The 15,711-nt window shown below is 50.6% G+C and overlaps 1 protein-coding gene across 3 annotated transcripts in view; it reads right to left on the bottom strand.

Annotated features, from left to right (window-relative positions):
• Nucleotides 1-15,711, bottom strand: part of RNFT2 (ring finger protein, transmembrane 2) — a 59,466-nt gene that overhangs the window by 10,385 nt on the left and 33,370 nt on the right. For all 3 annotated transcript variants that reach the window (XM_075996603.1, XM_075996605.1, XM_075996604.1), the window contains exon 8: nt 946-1,095. In XM_075996603.1, the coding sequence (XP_075852718.1) occupies nt 946-1,095 (150 nt within the window). The remainder of the gene's footprint in view (nt 1-945; nt 1,096-15,711) is intronic.

Below are 15,711 nucleotides of genomic sequence, written 5' to 3'. Positions count from 1 at the left end.
AATCCTAGCTCTTGGGAGGCCGAGGCGGGCGGATTGCTCAAGGTCAGGAGTTCAAAACCAGCCTGAGCGAGACCCCGTCTCTACTATAAATAGAAAGAAATTAATTGGCCAACTGATATATATATAAAAAATTAGCCGGGCATGGTGGCGCATGCCTGTAGTCCCAGCTACTTGGGAGGCTGAGGCAGAAGGATCACTCGAGCCCAGGAGTTTGAGGTTGCTGTGAGCTAGGCTGACGCCACGGCACTCACTCTAGCCTGGGCAACAAAGCGAGACTCTGTCTCAAAAAAAAAAAAAAAAAAAAAAAAAAAAAAAAAAAAAAAAAAAATTAGCTGGGCATGGTGGCGCATGCCTGTAGTCCCAGCTACTCGGGAGGCTGAGGCAGGAGGATCGCTTGAGCCCAGGAGTTTGAGGTTGCTGTGAGCTAGGCTGATGCCACGGCACTCACTCTAGCCTGGGCAACAAAGTGAGGCTCTGTCTCAAGAAAAAAAAAAAAAGAAAAAAGAAAAAAGTACTGATATATGCTACAATGTGGATGACCCTCAGAAATATTAATATTATGCTAAGTGCGAGAAGCTAGACACAAAAGGTCCCATATTGTATGATTCCATTTATACAAAACATCCAGAATAGGGAAATTTCAAGAGACAGAAAGCAGATTAGTTGCCAGGCGCTGGGGGAGCAGGGAATGGGGAGTGACTGTTTAATGGGTATGGGGTTTCTTTTTGGGGTGATGAAAAAGCCTTGGGACTAGTACGAGGCGGTTGCACGGCACTGTGAATCTGCTAAATGCCACTGACCTGCGCACTTTACAATGGTCAGTGGTTAGTTTTTATGGTGTGCGAATTTTACTTCAATTAATAAGAAAGACATGGCGTTAGCACGGGCATCCAGTCTCCCCAGTGGAGGAGCCCCAGGCCCGGCTGGGGGACGGGGCCGCCCCACCTTGCAGAGGCTGTAGAGGACGATCAGGACGCCTCCCAGGAAGTAGCTGTTGGCGGAGTCGTCGCCCATGATGTACTTGTACCACAGCTGGATGGGGACCAGAGAGCGGAACAGCTGGCTCAGCTCCTCGATGACCAGATAGAACTTTCCCTGCAACCGCACAGAGAGCATCAATTATTGTTAGCCGTAAAAGACCCAAAGGACCGAGCTGGGGGGCCCCGGCCCGGGCAGTAATGACATTCCAGGTCACGGGCAGGCCATTAATCAGCTCTGGAAAGCACTCAGGCCAGCTCCTAATGGGGCTGTGATCTGGCCGGGGAGACGAGGCCGCCGCCCGCTGCCCTCACCCGCCACCCACCATCCCAGAAGATCAACGCGCTGAGGGTCGCCTTGCAGGGTAGGGAAACTCTACACCTTTGGCAGAGGGCTGGAGGGCGGGTCTCGCTATGGCTCAGAGGGCTAGAGGCCAAATGTGGCGGCACAGCCCCGTACCCAGATCACCCCGTCCCTAGAGGGCTAACTCGGGCACCACAGGCGACTGCTCTCAGGGCCCAGGCCAGGACGGGCACAGGGTGGAGGTGAGGCTGTGAGGCCTCACCTGCTACCCGTCACCTGCTATCTCCAAGGAGGCAGAATGAACACCTGGTGGGCACCCACACGGGGCTGGGTTTGAATCATCTCTTGCTGATGTCTGTGAAACTGAGTCTGTGAGCCTCAGTTTCCTCATCTATAGAATGGGAGTCACAACCCCCACCTTCTGGAGTTGCTTTGAGGATTAAAGGAGGGGAACAGGAAAAGTACCCAGCATGGTGCCCGGTGACAAATTCCATTTCCCGTCCTCCCTTTGCCCTCGGCCAAGTCCCCCAAGCTTTCTGTGGCCAGCGCTGGACCATGGAGATGCAAACAACCCTGACCTGTCCTGTCTAATAAGGCTGAGCACATGCCCACCTACCCACCCAGCAATGCCACTCGGAGGGGTTTGCCCGGGAGAAAGGAAAACAAGTGTCCACATGGACGCCAATGTTCGTAGTAGCCTTATGCATAAAACCCCCTCGCTGGCCCAGATGTCTGTCAATTGAAGAATGGATAAACAAACGGCGGTGTATTTATACCATAGGATCCTACTCTGCAGTAAGATCCATGAATGGCAGGGGCGTGCAACAATGTGGATGAATCTCGCAGACTCTATGTCGAATCAAAGAAGGCAGTCTATACGAGAGCATTTATTGTATAATTCTGGTTTACGTGAACTCCTAGAATAGGTAACACTGACCTGAAGTCATAGAAACCAGATCTGTGGTTGCCTGGGGTAGGGGGTGGGAGAACGACTGCAAGGGGGTGGCAGGAAATTTTGGGAAGTGATAAAAATATTTTATATCTTGATTGGGATTGTGGATACATGGGTATGTACATCTGCCAAACTCATTGAAATATATGCTCCAAATCTGTCTATTTTATTGTATTTGAATTATACCTCAATAAAGCTGATTAAAATACAAATACAAACAAATAACCCTGCTCCAGATATCCATAACTGTAAAAATGTGAATAACCTTTGTGTCGACAATTCTATTTCTAGCAATTTATCATAACAAAATAATCAGGGGTATGTGCAAAGATGTACCAATAAGAATAGTCGATGTGGCATTCTTTATAACAGTAAAAAAAAAAAAAAAGTAACAAACACAATGTATAAAACAGAGGGTCTGATTATGTTTAAGGTCTACAATGGAAAGCCACATAGCCATTAAAAAATTATCCTGAAAAACCGCCAGGCATGGTGACTCACACTTGCAATTCCAGTACTTTGGGATTTATAGCATTTTGGGAATCCAAGTCAGGAAGAATACTTGAGGTCAGGAGTTTGAGACCAGCCTGGGCAACAGAGTGAAACCCCACCTCCACAAAAAAAATGAAAAAATTAGCTGGGCATGGTGGTGCACACCAGTAGTCCTAGCTACTTGGGAGGCTGAGATGGGAAGACTGCTTGAGCCCAAGAGTTGGAGGTTGCAACGAGCTATGATCTCGCCATTGCACTCTAGCCTGGGTGACAGAGTGAGACGCTGACTCTAAAAAAAAAAAAAAAAAATTCTGAAAAATAGCAACTTCACAGTGAAGGAACCAAGCACATGTCACATTAACCAAGTGATCAAGGTTAACGTCCACGGTAAGAAGTTATATTGACATCCTGAACGCCTTAATACGATGACTTAAGAAGGACACAGTATCAGTAGTGGTTTTCTGCCCCAAACTCATAATTTCAATCTAATCATGAGAAAACGAAAGAGAAATCCAAATTGAGGGACAGCCTACAAAGTAACTGCCTAGCACTCTTCAAAGGTGTCAAGGTCATGAAGGTAAAAGGTGAGCTCGAGGAGGCCCAGGAGTTGAGGCACAGTGGGCATGGGGGACTGACGAGGAATGTCTAATTGAAGGTATCTCCTAAGCTACTCAAAGTGTGGTCTGCAGACCAGCAGCTGCAGTGCCTGGGAGCTTGTCAGACCCAGGCCTCGCTCCAGACCTCCTGAACCACAATCTGCAATTTAACAAGGCCCCAAGGTGATCTGAGTGCACGTTCAAGTTCGAGAAACATGACTTCACAATGGATGAATAAGAGCCAGGCTGGTGAAGGGAAGGACGGTTGGCAGGCTGAGTGCCATCTTGGTAGGCAGCCTCCCGCCTGGCCTGCCTGGCCTGCCTGGCCTCACGGCGGATGAGGACATGGACACCCCACACAAGAGCCCTGTGTGTCTAGGAGCCCCTGCCTGCTGGCGTCTCACTGACTGGTCCCTTCTCTGTTCTTCCTCCCAGGCTAATCTCCAACAACCAGCCTGGCTGGAGGGTTAAGAGCACAGCCTCAGGACCCAGATAGCCTGGGTTCAGATCCCACATTGTCACCTACCTCCTTGTGTAGTCTTGGCCACTGTCTTTGGATCCTGCAATTCGCGGCCCCCTTAGCTGTGGGTTAGTTCCTGGTCCAAACCCCAAACTTCCCGCTTGCTCTTGGGTAGGTCTAGACCAAGTGTCAGCAAACTTCCTCTACATAGGGCCAGGTGGTGAATACTCTGGCTCTGCAGGCCATATAGCCTCTGCTGTTGCGGTGGAAGAGCAGCCTCAGACAATAGGCAAGCAAATGGGCGTGGCTGTGTGCCAATAAAACTTTATTTATAAAAATAGGTGGCAGGAAGTATTTGGCCTATGGCTGGTAGTTTGCTGACCCCCTGGGTCTAGAACATCAGAAGCCAGAGAAGTCATGTCTCAATGGGGTCTCAAATACATCCCAGAATTTCCCAAGAAGCTCAGGTACCAGATTTTTGGCCCTTCTTTCAGTTGCTTGACGACACCAAGCTCTTCCTTTGTAAATGGAGCAGTGATTCCTCTACTCTCTGTCACCTCCTATGAGAAGTTCTCTGACTCTTTAATTACATTAGGTGCTCCCGTTACACCCTCTCCGTTGCCCTATACCACTCCTTCAGAGCATGTCTCACCATTTAAAAAAAATTATTTTAGGCCAGGCACGGTGGCTCATGCCTGGAATCCTAGCACTCTGGGAGGCCGAGGCAGGAGGATCGCTCAAGGTCAGGAGTTCGAAACCAGCCTGAGCAAGAGCGAGACCCCGTCTCTATTAAAAAAATAGAAAGAAATTAATTGGCCAACTAAAAATATATAGAAAAAATTAGCTGGGCATGGTGGCACATGCCTGTAGTCCCTGATACTTGGGAGGCTGAGGCAGGAGGACTGCTGGAGCCCAGAAGTTTGAGGTTCCTGTGAGCAAGGCCGACGCCACAGCACTCTAGCTGGGCAACAGAGTGAGACTTTGTCTCAAAAATAAATAAAATAAAATAAAACAATTATTTTAGTATCTGTCTGTCCCACTGGACTGTAAGTCCTTTATGGGAAAAGATTATTTGGCTCTGGGTGTATTCCCAGATTCTAGGACATATTTGGTGCTCATTTAGTAATGGGGGAATCTTTCTCTCTCTCTTCTTTTTTTTTAAGAGAGGGGGTTTCACTTTGTCACCCAGGCTGGAGTGCAGTGGTGGAATGGCAGCTCAAACTCCTGGGCTCTAGTTACCCCCTAACTTCAGCCTCCTGAGTAGCTGGGACGGTAGGTACTCAATGCCACGGCTAGCGAATTTATTTGTTTTTTGTAGAGATGGGATCTTGCTATGTTTCTCAGGCTGGCCTCGAACCCCTGGCCTCAAGCGATCCTCTGGCCTCCACCTCCCAACTGTCTGGGATTGCAGGTGTGAGCTGCTGTGCCTGGCCAATGGGGGACCCTTGGATCTAATGATTCTAGCCTCATCACTCACATCAACTTTCTAGAGTTTGCTGACAGAGAACGAGAGAGAAGGAACATCAAAGAGAGACTGTCTCTTTCTAAGCAAGCACTGATGTCACAGAAAATAAAATTAAGGGAGTGAGTGCCTATGAAGTGCCACGTTAAAGGTAGCAATTAGCTGCTGGGGGGGGTACTCTGAGAAGGAGCTCAAACCACCAGGGAAAACTAGGCATATTCCAGTGAAACCATCTCTCCCTAATTAAGCAGTTTTATAATTCCAGCTTTCTTAAGCATGTTATTTCTGACGACCACCAAATGGGACGTGTGGTTTCTCTGGGGTGTCAGAGAACAAGGAAAGCGATCAGATCACGAGCCGTCTTGGTGAAGGGGGAACAGTAGCAATTGTTGCAGGACTTGCTCAGCACGGATGGGTTTCTGCTTGGATTCTGATAGAGGGGGCGGGAGCGGTTGTGTTGGGAGGGCAGATTCTATTCTGACTTCCTCGCTGCTAGAATGGAGGGTGGGACAAAAAGTGAAACAGGGAAACAACAGAGGGCTGGCTCCAGAAGGAGGTGGTAAGTGAAGGAGACAGGGATGCCGAGAAGCAGGAGAAATGAACAGAGAAGGAGAATTTTCTAGAAGAGTGTACCTACATGGAAAACACGATGAAGAATTCTAGGGCTGGGGAGAAAGGGAGGAGAGACATAATCAGATATTTGTTAGCAGCTTTGACGTACAGAATGTATACAGATGTATACAGATAAAAGATATTTTTTTCTGTATTAAAACTAATAATGTTACTACTAGACAACTCACGTGAACAAAAAAGAAAAAAAAAAGAAAAAAAAATAAAACTAATAATGAATATTTATAGAGTTTTGCCTGTTTATGAATCTCTTTCATACACACTTTGTCATCTGTGGAGGCAGGACAGCCTAGTGGTTAAGAGAATGAAATTTGGGATTCCAAGATTATATCTATCGTTTACTAAATTGGTTGATTTTGGACAATAACCTCTCAGTTTCCTCATCTGTAAATAGGGTTGAATATATACATACATACATATATATATACACACACGCACACATATATACACATATGCATGCAGTGGTGTGCTGGCAAACCAGGTCTCTGGGATAAATAAAGGTCCTGATTTGTGTGTTTGCCAATTTCTGTGGTGTAAATATTCCCACAAGGCCAACTTCAAGCTACCAATGGTTTAACAACTGCATGCAAATTTCCTGAAAATTTAACCATTCTGCTGGGCACAGTGGCTCACAGCTATAATCCTAGCACTTTGGAAGGCTGAGGTGGGAGGATCACTTGAGGCCAGGAGTTTGAGACTAGCCTGAGCAACATGTGAGACCCCAGTGTCCAAAAAAAAGTACAAAAATTAGCAATGTGTGGTGGTGCACATCTACAGTTCCAGCTACTCAGGAGGCTGAGGTGGGAGGATCACTTGAGCCTAGGAGTTCGAGGCTGCAGTGAGCTATGATCACACTACTACTACGCTCTAGCCTGGGCAACAAAGCAAGACCTGGTTTCTAGAAATATAAATAAATGAAAATAAAAAAGAAGGGGGTGTCAGAAAAAGAAGGCTAGAAAGCTGCACTGGACTAAAGCTAGCAGAGAGCCAGAAGGAGCCTGCATTTCAAAGGCCTACTCCAATGTACTTATTTACAGGAACCACTTCCAGCCGCTGGGCCAGAGGGGCCCCTCGGAAGTACTGGGGCCCTTCAGTACCCCCCCCCCTTAGTACTGGGGCCCTCAATATCCAGGGAGATTGTCCCTCTCTTACTTTTCTTCTCCTGGACTACTTGGCCAGCATGGCCAGGAGTGGTGGGAGAGAGAAGCGCTGATGGGGGTGGGCTGAAGACAGAAGGTAGAGAGGAAGGCAGGAAGGGAAGCAGGGAAGGGCACAGAAACAGGAAGGGAAATGGGGCTGTGGGGAGAAGAAATAAATAGAAAAATGACAGAGTTAGAGGTCAGCAAAGGACACTCAGGAGTTAAGAGTCCAGGTAAGAAGGGGAAGGCCAGAAGGGAAGAGAGTAATCTGTTCACTAAGCACATACCATGCACGTCAAATGCTCCTCTTGCAGGTAGTTATGATCACTCCCCATTTCTCAGATGAGAAAGCTCAAACACAGAGGCAGGGGAGAGAAAAACAGAGCAGGAGTTTAAGCAAGTGAGAAGATTACAGGATGGAAGAAACTAGCAGATAAAGAGAAAGATGAGGGCGGCTCAGTGTTGGTGATGTAAGTTTCTCAGTTGAACACTTGGTACCTGCAGACTGTCCCCAAACTCTGACACCCATAGGAGGTGGGCTTAGTAATTATTAGCTCCAGTTAGCAGGTGAGGACAGAAAGGCTCAAAGAGGTGAAGACCTCTGTCCAAAGTTGTTACACAGTGGTAGAGCCAGGGTTTAAATCCAGCCTGATTTTCCATCTCCTGCTTTGAGCCACTGTGAGGAACTCAGAAACGGAGACTCTGGGAGATAAAGAGAGACGTGGGGAGAGAGAAGGCAAAGATGCAAGGTCTAGGGGGAGAAAGGGAGGGAGAACTGAAGAGTGATGATGAAATTCAGAACAATGGTTTCCTTGGTGGGGGTACTGACCAGAAGGAAGGACAAAGGATTCTTCCGGGTGTTGGAAATGTTCTACATCTGTGATGCCCAACACAGTAGCCACTCAGCAATGCCGTGCTAGTAAGCACCTGAAATGTGCCTGTTCCAAAACTGAGATGTACTGGAAGTATGAAATACACAGGGAATGTAAAAGTCTTAGAAAAACAAGAAAAGCAAAATATCTCATTAAAATGTTTATATTGATTACATGCTGAAATGATAATTTTCATTTCATGGACATATTAGGCTACAGATAACACATTAAAATCAAAGTCACCTGTTCCTTCTAGCTTGTTTAATGTGACTACTGGCAAATTAAAAATTATCTATGTGGCTTGCATTAATAATTCTGTTGGATGGCACTGTTGATGACCTGATTGGGAAGATTACGTATGCTTGTCAAAATTCATTGAGCTTGTACATTTATATTGAGAGCACTTTACAGTGTGTAAGTTATACCTCAACTAAAAAAAGAAGAAAGAGAAGAGCGTGCCAAGGTGGATGGAGGCTAGGCACGCAGCAAGCGTGTGGGGCGGGGCCACAGGGGCGGGGCTGGCGGCTGAGCGTTGCCGGGCAACGGGCGCTGCCGATGACGTCACCACCCGGCGGCGGCCATTAATCCCCCTCCCCGCGGCGCGGCGGGCAGCCTGCCTCCTCCTCCTCCTCCTCTCCTCCCCCGGGCCCGGATGAGATCACCGTGTCGGGCCGCCGGCTGTCCCTGCGCTCCCAACAAATCGACTCCTCGGCGAGCGCCGGCATCTCATGATCTCATGGCCCCGCGGGACGGCGGCCGATGAGGTCACAGCCCCGCGCCCCAGGCTGCCCGGCTCGGCGCGAGACGGCTCCCGGCCGGGCCCCCGGGCGCCCCGCGCCGGCACCGAGCCCCCGCGGGCAAAGGAGGTCGCAGCTCGCGAGGCACAGCTGCCTTTTCCCTTCTTTTGCCGCGTCTTGGCGCGCCCGCTCTTCCCTCTCTTATTTGCACCTTTCACCCCTAAGGCCGCGCGTCCAGCAGGGAGTGGCCGCACCAGCGCCCCAGACTGGAGGTCAGGAGCAGGGCGAGGCGACTTGCCCGCGCGATTTCACAGCCGCTGGGTGAAGGAAGTTCTATAGCTAGTCTTGTCTTACTGATGAGGGAACTGCCCCAGGTTACCAGGGTGGCAACGGGACTGAACCGAGACCGTGCGAATTAGCCCTTTGACTCTCCTTCCTTTCTCCTTACCTGTACCCCAGACCTCTGCACCTTTGCCCCAGTTCCTCCTTGCTCTGGTGGGAACAGTGGTAATGGCCAGGCGTGCTGGGTTCCTGCAATGCGCTGGGCACTGTTCCACCGGACGTACCCACCGGAGAGGGTAGGGCCATTTCACAGATGAGAACACTAGGCTCTGAGAGGTGAGGATACTTGCTGCAAAACTGGGATTTACACCGCAGCCGGACCTGACTCTACAGCAGAGTCTTTCCATACCACCTTCAAAAAAGTGTGAAGCCTTCCTGTTGACAGTGGACAATATACCCTCCCTTCTCTCTCCCTCCCCCAGGCTCAGCCATCACGCCAGTTAAAGAGGGTCCAGTGAGACCCTGTTAGGGGGCTTCCCAACTCACTCGCCAGCAGCAGGTTCTCCATCACCTACAAACTGCTCACTCACACGGCTCCTCACCAGACTTTCAGCACCGTGGACAACCAGGAACCACGGGGAGAAAGGGCAATGGCATTTACTGAAGAGCAGTGCTGAACCAGACACTGAGTCAGGGCCTGTGACTAAGGGCAAAGCTGGGATGGGGGTTATTACCAGCCCTATTTTGCAGATGTGAAAATGGAATTTTTTCCCCAACCAAAGTCAGATGGCAAGGAAGTACAGGCTGCAGCTCAAACATCCATCCCACAGAGAAAGCCCTTTCCCATTTCCCTAAAATCCTCCACAAATTCCGTTTTATTTTCTTCCTAGTGCTTATTGAAATCTGAAGTTTTATATTTCTGTGTTTATTTGTTTAATGGTGATCTCCCCAACTAAATGAGAAGCAGGGACTCTGTTTTGGTCTCTCTGTTTCATTTGTCATGTATCCCCACACCTACACAGTGGCTGTCATAGACACAGTATGACACTCAGATATTTTTGGAGCGAATGCAAAGAATTAGTGGCCTAGGCTGGTGGGCGGTGCTGATATTCAAAACCCAGATTTGTTTGAGTGTAAAGTTTGGGCTGACTGTGTACTATCTAGAAGCCCAAGCTGCTTGCTACATTGTTTTACTCTCTGTAGAGTCCGTCTGGTGCTTATCCAGAGCCTATTAATTCTAAGTGTAGTACAAGCTTGATGCTCTGATTTCCCAACCAGCAGAATCCTTGCTTGTTAACAGGAGAGGGAGGTAGGAGAAACTTAGCAGGAAACTTGGTATGGAAGGGAGAAGGTTATACACGCTTCTGCCTACATCTCCTCTGATCTTTAATAATAGCAAGGAAGGAGACATAAAAACTACATAAAGCAGACACGAGGAAAACAAAGGAATGGGAACCATAAAATTACCCTGATTTCTTACAGGCAAAGGGAGGGAGGGAGAGGAACAGAACCCAGGAGGTGTGCACAGGCGGTTTCTAAGAAACTAGTCATTTTCGACTTTTTAAGCTGGGTATACAAGGGTATCTGTTACTTTTTGTTTTTATATGTTATATGTGTTATTTAAAAAAAGCCACAAGATGAAAATTTGCTTGCCTGCTTTTTAAATAAACTATAATAACCCCACGAGGTGGGGGGAAATTATTACTTTGCAGATGAGGGAAACTGAGGCTCAGTTTCAGAGAAGTTTATCATTTTGCCTAAGACCATAGACCTCATATGTGGCAGAGGTGGGATTTGAATCCGGGTCTGTCTGATGTTAGCAGGGCTGCTCTTACCCACTACCACATCTGCCATCTGACAGTGGGGCACTCATCTGATGAAAATGTGTGTCACCCTCTCCCACCTCCAAGTTCCTACAAAGGTCCTCCCTCTGCCCTTCTGGCTTCCGGCTGGGGATGAGGAGGCGGCCAGAAAGCATGCTAGTGGCTGGGATTGGCCTCTGGTGCTGTGGCCCCGGGGGCCAGCTGACAGAAAGTCCCTGGTGCCAGGCTGAGGCCCCGCAGGAGTTGCTAGGCTCTGAGTAGAAACCTGCCCGTCAGCAGCAGGAGTCGGGCTCCCAGTTTCCTTGGCCATGCCTTCCTTGATCTAAGAGCATTGGCCCCGTGGACAGGAAGGGCTGAGCCCACGTGCCCCAGCAACTGTGTTCAGGAGCTTCCTTACAAACAAGGCTCTGCCCCCCCAGGACCCAGGAGAAGCCCAATTATAAGATGTTGATGATTAAGCCTGAAGTGGCCTGGGACCCTGTTAGCTACGGAAAGGCAGCCTCTTCCCTCTGTCCCGGTCCCAGGTGAATGGATGAGCCTGTGTGTCCTCACGACAGCTACAGTCTTGGGCATAAATGCTCTGGGCCGAAACTGCCCAAGCCTAGGGGGTCGGGGGAGAGGCACAAAGGCGGGAGGGAGGGAGACAGAGATAGGCGGAGAGCACCTCCCTTCCTGGTGGTCTAGAGCCCATGACTTGGAACTTTATGATTGTGGTCCCCGATTGTGGGCCCCAATTGTGGATCTGTCCTTTTGCTGGGAGGGGGACTTTGCCCAAGTCATATCGCCTCGCTGGGCCTCAGTTTCTTCATCTGCAAAGTGGGGGCTGTGGTAGGCTGAAAAACAGACTACCAAAGATGTCCATGTCCTGATCCCCAGAACCTATGAATTTGTTATCTTGCACGGCAAAAGGCATTTTGTGTTTAAGTGCAGATGGGATTCAACGAAGGATCTTGAGATGGGGAGATTATCCTAGGTTATGGGGGGGGGGCAATGTCATCACAAGGGTCCTTATGAGAGGGGGGCCAGTGGGTCAGAGTGAAGGAAGAGGATGTGACGACAGGGACAGAGGTTGGAGAGATGTGCTTTGAAGATGGAGGAAAGGGCCAGAGCCAAGGAACACAGGGAGCCTGCAGAAGACACCGCCCTGCTGACATCTGGACTCCAGCGCAGTGATGCCCATTTTGGACTCTGACCTCCAGAACTGTGAGATAATAAACTTGTGTTGTTTTAAGCCACAGAGTTTGTGGTCATTTGTTACAGTGGCCATAGGAACCGAATACAGAGGAGAAATAGTGCCCACTGTCACAAGGACAGTATCAGACTCAAATGGTAAGAGCATCCCCGATGGGCTGCCTCCGAGGCAGGACGAGAGGAGGCTGGCAGTGGCCTCCGGTGCTGTGGTCCCTGCCACCTCTCTGACTGTATCTCCCACCACCAGGACTGGCTACATGATTTGCGATGCCTGGTATAAAATGAAAATGCAGGACTCCCTGTTAAAACATGAAGAATTTCAGACAGTGATAGCAGAGCATTAAGCCAAGCGTTGCACGCCCGTGAAGCTGCCCTGCCTCCTTTTCTGCTCCAGCCACACTGGCTTGCTGCTCCTTGAACTTGCCAAGCATATTTCTACCTCAGGGCCTTTGCACATGCTGTTTCCCCTGCCTGGAACACTCTTCCCCAGATATCTATCCACATAGTAAACTCCCTGGCTTCCTTCTAGTCTTTTCATGACTGTTAACCTTCTCAGCAAGGCCCTCCCCACTGACTAAAAGAGCAGCCCCCAGGCACAAGGGCATTCCTTGTTTTGTCTCCACCTGACAGGTTGCCTTTTCATCTCAGCATCTTGTTTACATAAATCCCTTGGAAGTGGATACTCTGCTTATTCATTGACCTAGTACTGGGCGTGGCACAGGGTAGGTAGTCAAAAAATACTTGTTGAATGAACGAATGGGTGGATGGATAAGTGGAAAGAGCCTAGGACAGTGGCTGGCATGCAGTGTGTGCGTGGTGATTGGCTTCTGCAATGACAATTACTATCATCGTTTACTCCTAGGGGACGTCAGGGGGAGGAGTAGGGTCATGCCTGCCAGGGCTCCCTTTCCTCTGCTTACTTTGGTTTTGCACAAATAATAATAATAATAATAAATCGACGCTACCACTTAATGAGCTGCAGTGTTCAGAAGGCTTCACTCGCATGCATGAGCCCATTTACTTCCCACATTGGTACGATTACCATCCCCATTATACAGATGAGGAAACTGAGACTTTGAGAAGTCTACTGACTCACCCAAGGTCCAAGGCTAATAAGCAAACAGCCGAAATGGAACCTGTTTGTTTGGCTCCGAGTCTAGTAGACCCGCGCAACTGAGTCCACACTGCTTCAGAGAAAAGTAGGTTTCTGTAACACTCATTCACGCATCACTGTAAGTGCATTTGCTGTGAGTGCAAATACTCTGCGCCGAGCACTGTGCTGGGAATTGAACGAAACATACAGGACTCCTGATGTCTGCTCTCACCAAGTGTGATCTAGTGGGGAGACAGACCAGCAATCACGACTCTCAAAACATGGTCCTTTCACACATCACATGGTGCTTTCAAAACAGAGGTAGCCTGGGGCCGTGGGAGCACACAGGTGAGTCACACAACCCCACCCGGGGCCAGGGATAGGTCCAGGCTTCCCAGTGGAAGTGACATCTAAACAGAGGCCTGAAGGCAACGGGGTTGGGGGCCAGGGAGATACTGTTCCCAGCAGAGGGAACAGCCACTGCAAAGGCCTAGAGAACATGGTTTAGCAAGGTGGGGTGGGCACTAAGAGAAGTTCGAAGCCTCCGGCAAGTGACAGATGGACGTCAGGCTGGATGGAGAGGCGAGAGCCAGGCAGGCGTTCCGAAGGACTCCCTTGCCTCTGAGTGGCTGTGAGATGAGGGACGAGGAGCTGAAACTCCGAGGAGGAGGGTTTTCTCCTCTTAAAATCTGCACAGCTCTGGACACAGAAGCCTGGCTGCAGGGCCCACCCCCGCTCCGCCTCACCGAGCTCGGGAAGAGGCTGTTCTCAGCAATATCAAGGCCCAAGGGCCTGCAGCAACCTGGTCAAGCCCACAGGGGAACAGAGAACGGGCCCATCCCTCCTCTGCCACGCCCCTGCCTCTGTCGCGCCTCTGTCGCAGTCATTGGGCATATGTTCATGGTCATGGGTAAGGACGCAGCAGGGCGTAAGTCTGTGTTCCAGGGACTGTCTCCCTCTGTCCTGGCCTTGTACTTTCGGGTGTCTCTCTCCCCCATCTCTCCGTCAGCCCCTCAAGGCAGGGTCTGGGCTTAGCCCAACAGCTACAACTGAGCAGGCACTGAAAGCTCTGTGCTAACCCCCTCCTCACATCCCGTGGTCCTCCCCGGGCCCTCCTTGAGGTGGGTGACATCATCCATCGTGTACACAGAGGAGCTCAACACCACGATCTCACTCACCCAAGGATTCACAGCTAGTGGCAAACCCAGGACTCGTGCCCAGGCTGGTCTGGGGGTGGCACATGTGGGTGATCAGCAAGGACAACGTTCCCTTCCTTCTTTGGCCCATTCAAGGTTCTGACCTTGGCACTCTGGGCCCCCAGGAGAAGAGCCGGAAGCCTGCAAAGCCTCAGAGGGCTGCTCTGCTCGGCCACCCGGCAACCAGGCCTGGCTTTTCACATGAGGTCAAGAGGGAAGATGCCAAAAAAGAGAAAACGTACATCGAGCATCTACACGTGCCAGGGATTGCTGTGAGCACCTCTGCCTTTGCTGCTGTGATTTATTTTTTAGCTCATCTCCAATCTCCCCCCAAACCCTGAGAGGTAAACAGGATTATTTCCTTTTTTTCCCCTTTTATATATGAGGAAACTGAGGCATGGAGAGGGGAGGTGACTGGCCAGAGGCGATACTGGTGGAAATGGCAGAACCAGGATTCGAACTGGGATCCAGGGACTCCAGAGCGCAAGCTCTTTCCAATCCACTCTGGAACCTTTCTGGACAAGCTGCGAGTTGAGAAATGTCATCTGTGGGCGGCCTTGGGCCCAGTCCCAGTTCTGACCCCCTCTTGTCTCCCTGGGGAAGGAGGGACGTCTGGGGGCAACTGGGAGCAGGGCAGCCGCATCGGCCCCAGTGAAAGCAGACAGGAGACCTCCCCCAAACTCCACTCTTTCCTTTCCTCCGGGAGGGAGGAGCTGAAGTGGACGCCTCCAAGGCCACCTGGGGGGAGGGGCCTGGCTGCCGCCCTAATCATTTAGCGGGGGAAGGCAAAGCAATCCTGTGGGGGGGGGGGCGGGCGGGCGGGCTGGGGACTGTGTCTGGAACCACGGACCAGGGCTGCCCTGCCTTGCCCTGTCTGCACATTCATACCGACCACTGACACCTGCTCGTCCCTTCCTTTGAGAGTCACTGCATGCCTACTGTGTGCCAGTGGGCATCGCATGAGCACGCCAGGCGTCCTCCCTGCCCTCGTGGAGCTTAGAGTCTCGGGGGCAAGACATTCAGGAGTCACCTGGGAACACGCACACACCCAACTGTTTCCCGTTTCTGTGCTGCAGCTCCGGCTGTCCCCTCTCCCTGGCACGCACGTCGCCTGGCTAATTCCCGGCCCTGCTGGAAAACTCAGTTCCGATGTGCCCTTCTCCAGGAAGGCTTCGCTGGGGGCTGGTTGAGGTGCCCCTCTCCGATTTCCCAGAGGGCCCTGGAGACGCTGTCACTCTGCCCGCTCCCTCCGCCAGACTGTGAGCATGGAGCTCGAACGTCCTGGGTCTGGGGGGCCCCTGTGCCTGGCATCGTGCCTGGCACTCTGCTGGTGTCCAAAAAATATCTGCAGAATGAGGATATAGAGGATACATCACGTGACCAGAACTGGTGACTTTGGGAGGGTGGTTTCCTCGTCAGCAGAACAAGGTCTTCTTGGGTTTAGCAGGGCGGTGGCAGGAGGGGAGGGCGGTGGCCCAGCCTTTGCCGGACCAGAGAGGCCTCTG

The sequence above is a fragment of the Microcebus murinus genome, chromosome 22, assembly GCF_040939455.1.
Source record: "Microcebus murinus isolate Inina chromosome 22, M.murinus_Inina_mat1.0, whole genome shotgun sequence".
NCBI lineage: Eukaryota > Metazoa > Chordata > Mammalia > Primates > Cheirogaleidae > Microcebus > Microcebus murinus.
Note: the sequence above shows the minus strand (reverse complement) of the source record. Positions and strands in the feature narration are given on the sequence as shown.